At 54.5% G+C, this 17,125-nt stretch overlaps 1 protein-coding gene across 1 annotated transcript in view; it reads right to left on the reverse strand.

Moving 5' to 3' along the window:
- Window positions 1-2,182: 2,182 nt before the first annotated feature.
- The window catches only part of SPSB4 (splA/ryanodine receptor domain and SOCS box containing 4), a 70,313-nt gene continuing 55,370 nt past the window's right edge, over window positions 2,183-17,125 (reverse strand). The window contains exon 3 of the mRNA XM_004588349.2: window positions 2,183-2,367. Within this exon, the coding sequence (XP_004588406.1) occupies window positions 2,240-2,367 (128 nt within the window). The 3' untranslated portion in view covers window positions 2,183-2,239. The remainder of the gene's footprint in view (window positions 2,368-17,125) is intronic.

Here is a 17,125-nt window from a genome sequence, read left to right on the forward strand (position 1 = left end):
TCTGGAGACCACAGTCAGGAGCCCCTCCTCTGATGCTCAGTCCGGCTTCACCTGAGACTCACTGGGACAGAGAGTGGGGCGGGCCAGATGGCAGCAGGCCCAGCCCAGCCCCAAGGCCCTGACTTCTCCGGCCTGGGGAAGAGCCGGGCATTGGGATAGTCCACACGGTTCCTCAGGCTGCCTCACATGGGCTCCTTCTTGGTCCTCCAGCAACTCACTGTCCACTGAAGGCCACACACATCATCCTGGCACCTGCCTACGAATGGCCCAGAGGTGGGACTGACCTCCCAGGCCACAGCTGGGATTCAAGTCCAGGGCAGGGCCAGCACTGAGGTGAGGGGTGGACCCTTCTGCCCTTCAAACAGTGGGCCTGGAGGCTGGCTTGTAATTCTAGCATTCCACGTCATCAGTTCGTGTCCCAGCTGTTCCACTTCCAAACTCAACTTCCTTAATGTGCCTGGTAAAGCGGTGGAAGATGGTCCAACTGTGTGGCCCCTGGCACCCCTGTGAGCAACCGGGATGGCATTCTGGGTTCCAGGCTTCAGCCTGGCCCAGCCCTGGCCATCGTAGCCACTGGGTAGTTAACCAGTAAATGGAAGGGCTGCCTTTCGGACGACTGAAGAAACCAATCAAAAAGATATGCCAACTGCCTCTTTTAAGAGGCAGCTTCCCCCTCTTCTTCCCCACCATGGGCTCCTTCTCACTGGACCTGTGGCACCGTGACTGTCCCTTGCAGCTGGTACTGGGTCAGCTGAGAGCTGGGTGAATGGGGCCAGGCCACTGAGTGAATTCTGGGTCAGCCCTGACTCCCAGCTTGCTGTGTGCCCATAGTCTCTTGCTTGGCACCTGCCCTTGTGCAATCTGTGCTGGCCCTTGGTGAGAACATGCACTCAGTGTTCCTATCCTGCCTGCCAGTTCCACCTGGAAATGGCATCCCATAAGGTTTGCCTTGCCTGGCCCCCACGGGCAGCTCACTGCTGACCCCAGGAGCTTGGCTTGTTCTACCACCCAGGGCCCAATCACATCTGCCTTCTGTAGGGCTGGGCTGCAGAGGACCAGCTGGAGGGGTGAGAAGTACCTAGAGCCGGGTGTAAGGGCTGAGTAGACAGCTGGGTGGCAGCAGCACTTTCCAGGGAGCACGCGGTGGACAGAGGGGACTCAGGACAAACTTTATTAGAAACGCTCCTCATTCGCAGGGTAGATTCACATTGAAGTGGGGACCGGCAACACTGCCTGGGGCTCTGGGCTCCCACTGCTGAGCATGGGCAGGGCGAGGCCAGGGCACACGGGAGATGCCAAGGGTGGTGGCAGCGGCAGCATTCCTGTGAGTGGCGCACGCAGAGAAGGCGCCCCCACACCCACCCTTCGAGCTACAAGGCTGCCCCTGTGGTCCTCAAGCTGATAAATAGCACATCACACACACGGTGAAACAGGAAACAAACTTGTGGAGGTCTACTAAAGTGAAAAAATAATTCGCTTCAAGAAACCTTTGTGACATCCAGGCTACCTCCTGAAGGGGCTCAGGAGGGGACCTGGCTGTCACAGGGCCCCCGCCCCCTTGTACATTAGCACCTTTGGCCTACAGTGGTCCTCTCCACACTCCCCCTGGAAAATGCAAACACTGCTGAGGATCTGCGTGGTTGTGGTCAGGGCACCACCGGGCTTGGGGGACATTAGGTCATCCTGCAGGTCATCCTGCAGGGAGCCCTGGGAACCTGGGAGCAGGGAGCAGGGTGTGGGAATAGGGCAAGCCACGTCCAGAGGGCTCACCTGCAAGGGCCCGAACGGGCTCTGCTCACTCATCAGTCTGCTGCTAGCGCTGCTGGGAACCCTCCTCCCCGAGGGCACCCAGGGATGACCTGCCAGGACCACCCTGCTGCCCTGGCAGGGGGTGGGGCTTGCTCCCTTGCCATCTTCTCCCAGCCCTACCTGAGACAGGGCATGCCCGGGAGAGAGCCTCCCAGCCCAACGTCTGATTCTTACTCTTGAGTGAGGGAATGGGCTCTGCTCAGTGCTGTCAGTTGCTGTCCCCGTTGGGGGGCAGGCAGCACCTGGGCCGGGAGCAGGTTCGGGCTCCAGGCCTCTGTGGCTTCCAAGCACGTGTGTGCCTTGCCAAGGCTGCTTCTGCGGAGTCGATACGTGCAGTCAGCAGCAGTGCGCAAGTCCTGGGAAAGGCCTTCCTTGGAGATGCGCCGTGTGAGCGTGGGGGACGGGCCGGTCAGCCCCTGGGTGCCCTGGCTCACTGATACTGCAGGTAGTTCTTCAGGGACTGAGGCAGGGGCAGGGTGCTGATGTCTCGCAGGCGTGGGCGGCCCAGGGCCGAGCGGATGGATCTCCGACACAGGTCCATGAGCGGCAGGGGTTCGGCTGCAACAAGACGGCAGAGGAGCATAGTGGTTAGTCTCTCATGCGTGCACTGGCCCTTCTCCTCCTACCCCACCCACCTGCCGACCTCTGAGCTGCCCTCGGGGCCCCGGGCTTCTCTGGTTCCACCAGTCCAAGGTCTAAGTCAGCGTTCACAGACTGAAACGAAGCCAGGCAGAATGAAGAATTCTGGAGCTGGTTTAGTGGCTAGTGACTGTCAAGGGCTCCCAGGCAGTGCTGCCCACAGCCCAGCTGAGTTCCACAGGGTCGTTCCACACAGGTGACAGGGCAGCTTGCCGGGCAATGTTCTGGACCAAAGCGTGTCAGGGCTTTCCTCCAGGTACAGGTCAGGGCCTGAGATGGGATGCCTCTGAATCCTGACACCTCCAAGGCTTCCTTGGACTGCCAGCAAAAGCAAGCATTTCAACACCCAATTCTGGAAAACTTCCTGCTTGAAGATCTGTAGGCAGTGCAGCCTCAGGATACAGGACCAGATAGACTTAACTAGCTTTTGCGCAGACGCACTTACTAAGCACTTCAATTGACCCTGGAGATGCCGAAATACCTAGGCCAGGGGCAGAGGAAGGCTAGGAAGTGGGGCAGGACTGACGGTCTGGGCCTTTAAATAGGAGACTAATGTTAATAGAGTGTAACAGATGCTGCAACTCCGTGCATGGGGACAGACACTGCAGTTGCTGCATAAAAGAGCTGTTTTCAATTCTCAAATAGAAGATGCCTGATGGGGCTGCAGAGAAACCCTTGAGGTGCAAGTGGGGTCTGAGGCACAGAGGCACAAATTGGGACAGGCGTGGAGGGAGAGCAGCAGGTGGTCAGCTGGCTTTCACTGCATGAGGGCTGCGTGGTGGCGGTCACACGTCCTCTGGTGTGGCTCCCACAGGCCTGGTTTCCCCATACGCCTGCAGGAACATGCTAGCAGCCCAAAACTGCATCTCACTGCCTTTTGGTAACAGAGTAAGCGACGTTATAAAAGCATTCTGTGGTTGAGCTGCTGTGTCTGATGCCGGCGTCCTGTGTCAGGGCACTGGTTTGAGTCTGGCTGCTCTGCAGCCTACTACCTGCTGCTGCCCCTGGGAAAGCAGGAGAAGGTGGCCCAAGGGCCCTGACTTCTGCCATCCATGTGGGAGCCCCTGGCTGTGGCCTGACCCTGCCCTCGCTGCTGTGGCCATTGCGAGAATGAACCAGCGAAGTCACCATTTGTTCTGCCTTTCCAACACATACATTTAAAAAAGTAAAAATTCTATAGAATACTAATATACAAGAAAACTCTAACATGGGCAGACATTAGGATAAGAGCTGTGATGGGGACAAGGGAAGGGAATGTGCTCCCAAGTGCGTTCCATGGGGGATTTGCAGTTAAAAGCAGAGCTAGCCAAGGTCAAGCTGTCCTTGCACAGGAGTATCCACTTGAGCTGGCACGCCCACCATGCATGGTGCACGGTACACAGCCCACGGCTTCGTGCATGGCATCTTAGTGATGTCACTTCCACGTCCACAGCTGTCCTCACAATGGGGTTGGCCAGGTGAGGCTCAACCACGCTCTCTTTTCTTTTAAAATCCTTTTTAAAAAGCTCTTTTAGAAAGATTTGTTTATTTGAAAGAGCAATGGAGAGATGAGAAGAAACAGAGGAAAAGAGAGAAAAAGAGAAGGAAGGAGAGGAGGCCTTCCATCCATTGGTTCACTCCCCAAATGTCTACAATAGCCAGGGCTGCGCCAGGCTGAGGCCAGGCACCAGGGACTCCATCCTCCTAAATGGCTGCTAGGAACCCACGTACTTGGACCATCCTCCACCGCCCTCCCAGCTGCATTAGCTGGGAGCTGGACCGGAAGTGGAGCAGCTGAGACCCTAACCGGCACCAATATGGAAGGGTGCTTACTCTGTGGATTGACAACACTGCCCCATCCAAACCCACCACCTCCCTGCCCTGCTCACATCCTCAGATCAACACTCAACCCCTCCTCAGGGTGTCCCCTCCTATCACTGTGGGATCTGCAAAACCCAACCACATGTCTTCGCTGAGTGGAAGTCCAGTCAGCCATGAGCTCCTCCCACAGGAGCCAAGCCCCTGCCTGCCTGCCTGCCTTAGAGCCGGGTACTTGGAGTTCCATTCCTGCTCCCACCAACGGCAGCACAGTCTGGCCAGCTCTTCTGTTCCTGGGTAGCAGTGATGACGCCACGGGAAGCACAAGCTCCTGCTTGCCTGCTGCGCATGCCTTGTCTCGGGCCATCCACCCAAGAGGTGGTTTTAAAAATAGTCTAACTTACTTACTGTGGCTCTGCAGCTGCCTCGGTTCATCAAGCTGATTGACAGCACTGCTCTCGATGAAGTCAGTGCAGCCAGGACACTGGTCTGCTTCTGTACTAAGAATATCAAGTGGCAATCATCTCCCCGGTGACCCGTGTGTGCCCTGAATCCCTGGCTCGGCCCTGGCTCAGCCGCAGGACTACCCAGGCACTCTCTTTTGCTGCCAGTAAAAGAGGTTAGCTTGTCTGGCCTTGACAGTCTGTCTCCGTGATGGAAATGGGTGGAGGGCTGCTTCATGAGGCTGAGTTTGAATTGTTTCCCTGCCCCGGGAAGTCTCCCCTACCTGTGGGCAAGGGGACACTAAGATACCCTCATCCCTTTGTTACATTTTTTGCGGGAACAAAAATCAACATTTTCAGGTCAGGAGGTGAAATTGCTTGTAATTTCAGACAGTGGTCAGCAGATGAAGAAGTGAACATGACAGGCCTGAAACGGAACTGATGGAGAGCTGGGCACGGCTTGTCTCAGGAATAGGGATGAAGAGATGACACTCGCACGAGCACACACGCAGGCGTGCTCTGACGCACACTGAGCTCATCATGGCCCAGTGGCTATGCCTTCACAGTGCATACCTCTGGCCCTCCCGCACAGAGGTCCTCTCGCTGAGAAGCCCTCCCGTGCCCTGCTGGCCAGGACTCAAGCCAAGTGCCACCTCCGTCCTCCCCAGTGCCTGGTCCCTGCATGCCCTGTGGCTATCCCATCAGGTATACACCAACCAAGTGCATCATGAGCTGCACTAATGCGCTGCTTCAAACATATGGCATCCCAATACCAACCGTCCCTCGTCGGGTCAACAGGGCCCACGGCTCCCATGAACAAAGCCTTTGGAATTTGGGAGTTTCCTCTTGACAAGTTTTACTGCTTTCCCAGCAAAAAAGGGGTTGTGACTGTGGCCGGGACAGAACAGCATTTCTGGATGAACTTGGCCCCAAGGAGCGTTCCTCACACAGACGGCCCCCCAGCCCAGGTGGGGCTGCATTCTTTCCCGGGACAGACGGCTATCAAGTTACTTTGTGTGCACTGAGGAGTGTTGCTTGGGAAAACAGCTTTAAACAAGACCCAGTCTGCCCTAGCAACAGCGCAGAGCAGGGATGGGACCTCTGGAGGGGGAGGACCTAGCACAGGCAACACTAGGGTTCCAACTCAGGTTCTTAGCTGAGCTGGGCCCCACAGGGGGGTGGCTGCTTTCCATGGTCTATCCCAAAGTGACAGATGTGTGTGTGTGTGTGTGCGTGAGTGTGTAAAGAACATGTTAGCAGCAGAGGGAAGCAAGGAAGGCAGTCAGCAGGCTGGACATGGGAGTACATTCTAAGAGGACAGGAAGTGGAAGACAGCTGGCAGGCCTGTGCACCTGCTCTGAGTGTAGCTCTCATCTAACGAACCCTGAGACGCCCCAGTAGCAGACACTGGGGCACAGGAGCTGTCTTCTCCACCTCTAGGGCCACTGGGCTCCGAGGGCAATCTCAGCACAGGCAGGCAGCCTTTGGGGAGCCACGTGGCCAGAAGCTGAATGGACCTCCAGTGAACCCTTCCTGTACTGAGAAAGGTAAGGCACTTCTGCCTAGATGGAGAACCAGCCCACCATCAGCTCCCTGCCTCAGTGACACTGTCATTTGAAGCCTCCCTGCCTCCCACAGCTGCAGAGAAAACACAGACGTGCTCTGAAGAGTGTCTGCCCACCTGTGTGAAAGTAAAAGACGGCGCTCCGACCCACAAACATCCAGAAACAGCAAACGGAGCCAATGGGACACCGAGGGCGGGGGCAAGGCGGAAGGGAACCCTCCACCCGCCATGCGTGCTGCTGGGCTCCCTCCCTGCCGCCTACAACCCTCAGCTTCCCCTATACAGGTCTTCCTCTACGTTACCCTCTGCAACAGCCACCCACAATGTGGGAAATTGCATCTCAGCATCTCCAAGAACAGCCTCCACCTCCCATCTTAACTGAATCAGATACTTGCTCCTAAGACATTAGAACCTGCAGCCTTCTCCAGGGACTGTCTGCTCACCCTGCCATCCTTCTCTGGGGACTGTCTGCTCACCCTGCCAGACGCTTGAGGCAAATCCTATGTTGGCTTGTCTCTTCCTCTTACACCCTTGTTGGTCAGGACGTTGGCCCAACTTTCCAGGCCTCTCTCCATCACTTCTGCCACCCATGCCACCTCCGTGGGACAGCTGTCATCATGGAGCTCATGGACTGATGCCCCCTTCCTCAGGGATCCTTTCCTCCCACACATGGGCACCTGCCCTGCCCACACGTGGACCCAGCATTACCCCCACCTGTCTCTCTTATTCGCTCCCAGGGAAGCCCAGCCCTGAGGCCTCCTTCGGCTCCTTCCATCTAGCTGTGGAGGAGTTAGGGGATGGGTTCAGGCAGCTGTCATGGCACCACCAGGGACAGGCAGGGGGAGTGCGTGCTTGGGGAGTGGAGTGATGTTGAGTTGAGCTCAGCTCTGCTCAGCTCTGTTCAGTTCTGTTCAGCACCTGCCCACCACAGATCTGGCCTCCTTTGCTGACTGCGCTGCACATCTGAGCATAAAGTGGACAGGAAACTGGAAGACCTGGGCTCCTGGCTGGCTTCAGCCAGCAGCTGGCAGAGTGGCCTCACGTTTTGTTCTCTAGCCCTGGGGTCTCCATCAGAGTGGCAAATGGCTTGGCAGGATGCCTCAAGTGCCTTTCCACTGGTTTATGTTTGGCAGGACAGAAATCACATTTAATCCTGGCAGTAAATGGGCTCTGACTGGACCAAATCAAATTAGGTATGATGGAAAAACACACACACTAAAGCGTGAATGGGAAAGTAAGTGATGCCTGTGAGATAAATGTGAGATGAGCCTTAGAGACAGAGCCGACGTCATGGCTCCTGAGCCCGGGCAGGCTGCCTGGGGTGGCAGGGCTGAGCCAGGCCCAGAGGACCGACTCACCCTTGCCCGCTGCCATTATTGCAGCCAGGGTTGGTTGCCCAGCAGCCTTACTCCAATGTGCTCAGCCAGGCTCCCTTCAGCCACAGGTTCCCATGAGCCTCATCAAGGGAAGGGGGACCCGGCCTGCAGAGCCTTCCTGGCTGAGGTCTCAGCAGGGCTGGACTGCGGGCCCACTGCTCACTTTGCTGCTGTCCCCTCCCCTGGCTGAAGTGTGCAGTGTGTCTGTTTACTCTCCCAGCTGTGTGAAGGACGGGTGGCCCACCAGGGGGGCTTGGGTCCTCCTCGGGAGCTGTGGCCTTGGCGATTGTTGAGCTTCTTGAACCCTAAGCAGACACAGCCTGGAGAACACTCTGTGTTTGGGTTTGACGGGTGGGGGAGGCTTCTGAGGGCCCAGGGTGACATATCAAGAGCTGTCCTGGAGGTGATACTGTCACTGTCAAGCCCCAGCCATGCTCCACTGGCAGTGAAGGCTTCTATAGGAGGGGCTGGTGGGATACCCACATCCCAGGGCCATTTCATGGATGGGTTTGGGATGAGCCCCCACCTGGCTGCTGCCCATCACATGGGCACAGGCTCTGAAATCCCTGAACCTGCATGGTTCATACGGAACCCAAGTTCATTTCTCATGGTCCTGAAGGCCAGGAAGTTCCTGACCAAGGTGCCGCAGATTCTATCTGGTGCTGCCTGGCACACCTGCCAACACGGAAGCTTGAGATTTGCTCTTCCCAGGGCTGTGGAGGAATCTCCCCCAGGCCAGTAAAGAGTGTGCTGACAGCATGTTGGAAGGCAGAAATCCCAGGGACTCCAAGATGAAGGGCTACCATCTGAGCACTCTGACGAAGGAAGGGGAGGACCAGGGCTTACAGCCTGAACTCCTCTCCCAGGCCTGGGCACCTTGCAAGAACCCTTTCTGTTTCAAGCTTCTCTTCCCCATCTGAACGGCATCTGGTCGGTGCTGCAATTCAGCAGCTCGTGCCCTTGCCCTGATGAGCCCCAGTCACGGGAGCAACTCGGTGGTTGGCAAGGAGCTGGGCCTTCATAGCTCTCCCGGGGCCCCCCACTTTCCACCTCTACAGTCAGCTAGAGGAAGCCAGGATCCCAGAGGCCTGTCTATCTCTGCACCTCTAGGAGAAGAGACCTCGCATGAAGGATATCCCTAGCCAAATGTTCGTTCAAAATCCTCAAAGGAAGCCAACTCCCATCAAAGCTTGAACAAGCTCAGTATTAGAGGTAAGTGCAGGGCAACAATCCTCCCGGGTATGTGGTCCAAGGAGGAGGTGTCCGTGGACAGAGTCCTGGGCAGGGCCCAGCCTTGTCAACCCCAGCAGGTGGCATGCACTGACTTCCATTTCAATTAAAGCGAAGTGCCTAAGTACACCTGGATACAGATGTTGTGAGGAAGCAGTGCTGTGTGCCCAGGTCTGCAGCTTCTGGTTTGGGAAAGCACTGAATGATGTCACTGTAACATCAGCTACTCAGGCCTGGTGGCCGACCACATCACGGACCAGCGGAGTGCAGAGCAAGAAGCTAATTTTGAAAACAAAACAAAGCACTCAGGGGAGGAAGAAGGAAAACCTGGCTGCACTCCACTTCTTGCAACTACATGTGTACCTCTGAGAGTTAGAAGCATTATAATGGGGCCTGGCACAGTAGCCTAGTGGCTGAGTCCTGGTCATGCCCATGCTGGGATCCCATATGGGTACTGGCTCATGTCCTGACTGCTCCACTTCCCATTCAGCTCCCTGCTTGTGGCCTGGAAAAGCAGTGGAGGACAGCCCAATGCCTTGGGATCCTGTACCTGCGTGGGAGACCCGGAAAAAGTTCCTGGCTCCTGGCTTTGGATCGGCTCAGCTCCTGCCATTGCAGCCATTTGAGTGAACCAGCAGACACAATATCTCTTCCTCTTTCTGTATATCTGCTTTTCCAATAAAAAACAAATCAGTAAAAAAATACTCATAATGGAAAACATTGTAGAAAGGCCTGAGATCTCGCCTTTCATTTCCGTATCTCTAAATTGTGATCAGAATGTTCAATATTGGTATTCCTGACACTTAACGACATTTTTTGGGGGGCAGAAACATAAAGGACATGACACACCTGTGAAAATTGTCAACCCAGAGAAAGTCGCTTTTGTGAAGCACAAACCAGGCATGAGTGCCTGACCAAGAACCCTGAGCAAAGGCTGGGTCAGAAGTAAAACCTTAAACAAAAACCCTACCAGTGGACATCGGCCCCAAGTGGGCTGCTCAGCGGCATACTGACACCACCGACATCACAGCTCAGAGCCAAGGCTTGATGTCATCTCCCCTGACATCACAGCTCAGAGACAAGGCTTCCTGTCACCCCCCCGACATCACAGCTCAGAGTCAAGGCTTGATGTCACCCCCCTGACATCACAGCTCAGAGACAAGGCTTGATGTCACCCCCTGACATCACAGCTCAGAGCCAAGGCATCCTGTCACCCCCTGACATCACAGCTCAGAGACAAGGCTTCCTGTCACCCCCTGACATCACAGCTCAGAGACAAGGCTTCCTGTCACCCCCCTGACATCACAGCTCAGAGCCAAGGCTTGATGTCACCCCCTGACATCACAGCTCAGAGCCAAGGCTTCCTGTCACCCCCTGACATCACAGCTCAGAGACAAGGCTTGATGTCACCCTCCTGACATCACAGCTCAGAGACAAGGCTTGATGTCACCCCCTGACATCACAGCTCAGAGCCAAGGCTTCCTGTCACCCCCTGACATCACAGCTCAGAGACAAGGCTTCCTGTCACCCCTTGACATCACAGCTCAGAGCCAAGGCTTGATGTCACCTCCTGACATCACAGCTCAGAGCCAAGGCTTCCTGTCACTCCCTGATATCACAGCTCAGAGCCAAGGCTTCCTGTCACCCCCTGACATCACAGCTCAGAGACAAGGCTTCCTTTCACCCCCTGACATCACAGCTCAGAGGCAAGGCATCCTGTCACCCCCTGACATCACAGCTCAGAGCCAAGGCTTCCTGTCACCCCCTGACATCACAGCTCAGAGCCAAGGCTTGATGTCACCCCTTGACATCACAGCTCAGAGCCAAGGCTTGATGTCACCTCCTGACATCACAGCTCAGAGCCAAGGCTTCCTGTCACTCCCTGATATCACAGCTCAGAGCCAAGGCTTCCTGTCACCCCCTGACATCACAGCTCAGAGACAAGGCTTCCTTTCACCCCCTGACATCACAGCTCAGAGGCAAGGCATCCTGTCACCCCCTGACATCACAGCTCAGAGCCAAGGCTTCCTGTCACCCCCTGACATCACAGCTCAGAGCCAAGGCTTGATGTCACCCCCTGACATCACAGCTCAGAGACAAGGCTTCCTGTCACCCCCTGACATCACAGCTCAGAGCCAAGGCTTGATGTCATCGCCTGACATCACAGCTCAGAGTCAAAGTTTGCTGATGCAATGCTTCTCACCTTGCCTTTATTTATTTCTTAATATTTAGAATTATTCTGGATGGGAAACAGCATTTTTTTAAAGATTTATTTTTATTTGAAGGGCGGATTTACAAAGAGAGGAAAGATAGAGGGAAGGAGAGAGAAATATCTTCCATCTCTTGGTTCACTCAATGGCCAGAGCTGGGTCAGGACTCGAACCAGTGGTGCCCATATGGATGGAGGCACTGCAGGCATGATACTGGCCCCCTCATCTTGCCCTTCAACCTTCCCTTTGGGTGAACCTGTCTGAATATGTCTGCAGATTAGCATTGAGATATTCTATCACTCCATCTGATTATCATTATTTTGTGGCTTCTCTCTGGTTGGTGCTCAGGTAGACACCTCTCAATCCAACATGCATTAAGTGCCTGCTCTTGTCCACATTAGGGACATGGTCACACGTGGCCAGCCTCTGCCCTGGTTCTGCTCTGGGACCCGTGTCAGCAATGGATTCCCCTGGGGAACCTCGGAGATGCTGGATCCTGGGCCCTGCCCAGGCTTCCCACCTACAAATCAACATTTTAACAAAATTTCCAGTGATTCTGACATATTTTTGTCTACAGGCCCAATCCTTGGAGCTGCTGTAAAGACACTCCAACCCTCAGCAAAGACATCCAGTCCCGCCCCTTCTCCCACAGGATCCCTTGTCCTTGGGGCCATGTCACCAGGCTCCGAGACCTAGCCTTTCAGACAAGCGCATACTTCCATACAGCCAGCCCTAAGCCAGCCCTAAGCCAGCCCTAAGCCAGCCCCAAGCCAGCCCCATTCAGCCCTGAGCCTTTCCTGGCCCACCTCTGGCACCTCCTGCTTCTAGCCCCAGGTACCACCTTCACGCTCAGTCCTCTGGGGTCTTCCTGACCCTGTCAGGAGGAGCAGCTCCTCAGCCTCCCCACCCAGCATGGCTCGCTGCAGCCCTGTCTTGGAGGACTTCCCAACACTTGGGAAACAACCTGAGAATTCTATGAGACAACCCAGGGTGAAACACTCCACCCTGCGCTGGATCCCACTGCCCTCACTTTACTGAGTTTGGGGAACAGGGGTTCCTTGTCCCCAGCCCGTGGCAAATCGCTGACCACCCTGAATTGCTCCAGAATCATTTTCCCTAGACTGTAAGCTCCTTTGGGTGGGCACTGGGTCTTGTGTTAGCTGCCCAGTCTCTCACTCTACTCTGCATAGCACAGGTTCAAGGTCAACGGGAATGGGTCTGTCATCGGGGATAGAGGGTGCAATTGAAATGACCCTTCACCTCTATAGAGGAACTGTAGCCCAGCTCTTTCAATGCTGGGAGTGGATTTTATTTTTGAAAAGTGGCCCTTCCACTGTGCCAGAAGTTGACTGTGGAGCCCTCCAGTGAAGTCCCCTAGGCAGTTGGAATCAGGAACCCGCTCTGCCAGTTCCCTAGTCTAATAGAGGGATGCTCTTGATTCAGCTGAAAATCCTCCCAAAAAAACAGACTGTGCTCAACTTGGAGCTGCCCCAAGAGTCACATGATGGCTAGAAGTCTTTGCCTTGGACATGAGGAGTGGGCCTGGGACCAGGGTCCCTGGACCAGTGTGCATGCTACAGCACAGATCTTCCCAGCCTTCCCAGCACATCCCTGCAACCCTGGAATCCTGCAGCTGCCGTACAGATACAGGAAGAAATACACCCACATGGGGAGGAGGCTAGGCAGGGGGAACTGTGGGTGCTAGTCCCATGTGGGGCAGAGCTGAGGCCCTCTGAGTACGCCCCCTCCCTGCTCTGGGGAGCACCCCTGTCTAAAGAATATGGAGTTGGGTGGTGGGCAGCAGGACTTGCCTACCAGGTATCTGGTTACTTAAAGTTGCATCAATGAATCTGGGACGGTCCTGGCACAGGTGCAGAAAAATGATGGTGCTCCAAGGCAACCGAAATGAAACAAGGCAGGTTCAGGCACACATCTCCATGTGAGAAGTACATGGGCAAAATGCAGACGCAAATGCAGACTCAGCGACACCTGACAGTTAAGCTCTGATCCTTAGAGTGGGTAGTGGATTCAAGGAAGTGTGCTAAATTATAAAGGAATCAGCACACATGAATAAGCAAATTAGATTAAAAGAAGGTTTGCAGGGGACCCCATAACACAGTGCTTCTACAACAAATGACTGACTGTGTCTGACCCAATTCTGTGTATCAGAAATTCAATGAAAAAAGCAAAAGCAACATGGAAAGTTATGAGCCGGTGTCACTCTAACTTAAACAAGAGTTTGGCCAGATGAATTACAGTTGAATTCTAATTGATGAATAATAAGGAGTGATTCTTACTTATTTACCATTTGGCATTGCCTGGGGGTGAGCAAGGCAGGACCGGAAGGGAGGAGTCCAGGCCTGGAGGGGGACCAACAGGGAAGGGGGTTCCCTCCATCAGGCAGGGACAGCCCTGTGGTAAGGGGCAATCAGGGACATCTGTCACTACTGTCTCAGAGCAGGCAAAGCACAGACAGGCAGGTGCAGTAGAGGACAGGGCAGTCAGATGTCTCCATGCTGATGGCCATGTGCATTTCCTAGCAGAGGGCTGAGCAAGCTGGGGCAGCACCCTGTGCAGCTGCAGCAATCCCAGGCTCCAGCCCTAGCCACCTGCCTGATGGACTGCAGGACTCTCCTGCCAACCTCTCCCCAGGAAAGCCCAACAAGGTCACATGTTGTCGGCAGCCATGAGGGTGGCCTGGCTAGGTTCTCAGCAGTAACCTTAGACGTGCTGCAGTAAGGCTGGTCTTGGCCCGTTCTGTGTCCTGAGCCCTTCTAAGCATTTTACAGCAGAGTACTTCCAATAGTTCATGAAAGTGTGGATTGTGGAGAAAACAGGCAGGGTTTTCCAGGTGTTTCTGTGCCCTGATAAATTTATCTCTTTTTTCTCTCTTTCTTTTTTTTTTTTAATTATTTTTTAATAATCTTACTTAGTTGATTAGGGAACAAAGTGTCAAGGGCTACAGGGTGAAAGTGGGTAATTCCATTGTTTCCACATCAATATCATTTTACCCGGTATCTGGGGTCAGGGAAAAAAACAAAGGGAAAACCCCCACCCAACCTCCCACCCATCCCAGATCCCCAACGGGAGGCACACTCTGAGGGTCCTGCTCATACAGTTCTGATAGTTCATCAGTTCTGGATTGCTGCCAATGTCTCAGTTCTAATCGCAATGAATCCTATTCAGAATCCACTGGCTGACAGTCTCTTCATGGTTGGGGTTCTGAGATCAGCAGTTCAGTTGGAGGGATCTCCAAAGAAACTTCATCTGAGATGATCCCAGGCCTGATTCTTGCGCGAGTTTGCTAGTACAGAGTCCGACACCGTCCGTCACACCAATCAGCTTATGCTCATGCTGGTCGTTGGGATTGCTGGGTTCATTCTGTTTCCAGCCCTGCCTTCCTCGTGAACCAACGGGTGTTGTAGTCCAGTTCGATCCTGCCCACTTCATACTCGGTCCTCACGCAAACCGGTTGAAGCTGCAGCCTAGTTGGGGCGACTCCCCATAACCCCCACCAGTTCTGCCCCCTACCCGGGTTCCCATGCTTGCCAGTATGCACCGCAGGCTTGTCAAGTCTGTCCCCACATCCTGTTTAGCTCTCGCACGTGTCAATGGGCATTGTAGCCCAGCTCAACCCAACCAACCTACTATCCAGCCCACACGCCTACTGGCAGGTGCCCTTCTGTACAGCCACCCCTGCCCCTGTCCTGGTGTTCGTGCTGTCCAATGAGAGTGGTAGCCCCGAAGGAGGTGCCCACTACTTCCCTTATAGGCCACACTCACTCCCACATTATGCACTCTCCAGTTAGTTTTGGCATTTGACTTGACAGAATTAGCTCCAAGTGCCAGCCTCTGCCAGCTAGTACTAGGGCTAGCCCAACCAACCCTCACCCACTCTAGTTTTTGCTTGCACCAGTCGGAACAGTCAGCCCACCGTGGCCCTTCCTTTATCTAGCCCACATGAGGCCCACAGGTGTTACAGCCCTGCCTATTCTGATCTGTCCCCATCCCGACTCACGCTTTCCAATGGAAGTAGTTGTCCAGCAGGGGAGCCCACATTCCCCTGTCAGCTTTGCCTCCTCCCCCTGATTACCACATGTGCTGTTTGGGCGCTGCAACTACATCTGGTACGGCTCATCTTACCTTGGCATTCCTTATTGTGTACTAGTACGTGTCACAACCGAATCTGTCTCGACCCACACTCTGTTCTGGCGCTTGGACTCACCAGCAGGTGATGTGAACAGGTTCAGCCTGGTGTGCCCCCAATCCATGCCATGTGTATAACAGTGGGATAATTTCCATAGCCTGTTCTGGGCTGTTTCCTATTGTGCTTCTTGCGCTTACCTGCAGGGACTGTGTCCTGCCAGAGGAGTTGCCCAGGCTCCTCCATCAGAAACTCTCCCAGTGCCAGGTTTCGCGCATACCAGTGGGTCCATGAGCCAGCCCTGTTCAGTTCACCTCCTGTCCTAGCAGGAACAGTGGTGTTTCCTGACTGTTCTTCAACCCAATCTGGTTCTTATTGTTGGATGTTTCAACCCAGCCATGGCTCTTCCATACCCCCATACAGCATACACATGGTTCAGTAAGGGCTGAGACCTAGCCTAGTCTGTCATACATTTCCCCTGGTCCTGCAGAGCACCAGATGGTGTTGGAGTCTGGTCTGGCTTGGTGCTTCCGTTCCCAGTCCACACTTGTGCCAAGTGGGATTACACTCGTATCCTGATCGCAACGCAGCCCCATTTACAGCCCATGCGCTCATTGGTGGGAAACTCAACCCAGCTAGAGTATCCCCTTAGCTGCCCAACTGGGCCTATTCCCAGCCTTAGATCTCGTGAAGGCCAGTGGTTGCTCTGATTCTACTTGGTAGAGCCCCTCTCTTATCCTGTCCCCGTAGATGCTGTGGCTTAGCATCCCTGTCTTACGCAGATCAGTAGGTACAAGGACCTACTTAGCATGACCTGTGCTCCAACCTGATTTCTGTTGTTTCTTGTGAATTAAGGTTTGTTCAGCCCTGCCCATTCTGTCCCCTTCCAGTGGCAGCATGGCCCACCCCACATCCTGTTAAAGGATGCACTTTCAGGTGCTGCTGCCTTGACCTATGCTGACTGTTTTGGGTTCCTGCACCCGTGTGTGATAGTAGGTGGCATGGTCACATCTAGCTTAGTCCATCCCAACCCCAGCTTGCGAGCTAACCAGGGGAACTTGTATTTCCACAGGGTTGGGCCCACACAACCCCATAGAGTCTACCCCCAAACCAAGTTCTCTCGCGTGCTGGATAGTCTTGACCCTGCCAAATGTGACCACTCCACCACTCCACCAAACAGTTGGGAAATGGTACCCATCACTGCCAAAGAGGCCCCCATCCATAGCATTGGTGTGGGCTGGTGTGTCATGATCAGTGATGTTCTAGGCAAACAGGCCATTTTTGTATTCCGAATTGGGTTGGTGTATCTGACTAACCGTAATTGTCTCCTGGGTACTTCCCTCCAACCCACCAGGTCTCAGTCCCCACGCATGCCTAAAACTTCCATGACCCTGTCACTGGGAATCACCCAAGATTCACTACTCACCTACACTAAAATTGGACTTAGTCATGGGTGAGCCCAGGCAGCAAACATATCTTAAAAAACCCCAGAGTTTGCCGTCGGCCAGCAGGCAAAGCCTGGCACCACATGGTGCACTGGCCGCCCTGGGGGAGGCCGAGGACTCGTTCACTGCCTTGCGGCAGTGTCTTTGGCGTGAGCCCCCAGCATTGGGTCCGACTCAGCAGGGGCACCCCCCACAGCCGCCACACTGTGAGGAGCGGCACTTGCCCCCAAACCCAAGGCCCGAACCAAATTTATCTTTTAATGCAACTTTCCAATAAACTTTCTGGAGTATCCCCTTCTATGTGCAGCCTCTATCACACACAATGAGGTAGCTACTGCTCTTAGGAAGGTCAAGGAACCAGTGCTGGAAATGAGGTTGGGACCTGGGCAGAAGGGAACAGGATGTGCACTGTTGTTAACCCTTCAGGAAGAGGAGGGGTGGTCACTGCAAGCAAAGCTAGCCTTGTCC

This window comes from Ochotona princeps, chromosome 30, assembly GCF_030435755.1.
Source record: "Ochotona princeps isolate mOchPri1 chromosome 30, mOchPri1.hap1, whole genome shotgun sequence".
Taxonomy (NCBI): Eukaryota; Metazoa; Chordata; class Mammalia; order Lagomorpha; family Ochotonidae; genus Ochotona; species Ochotona princeps.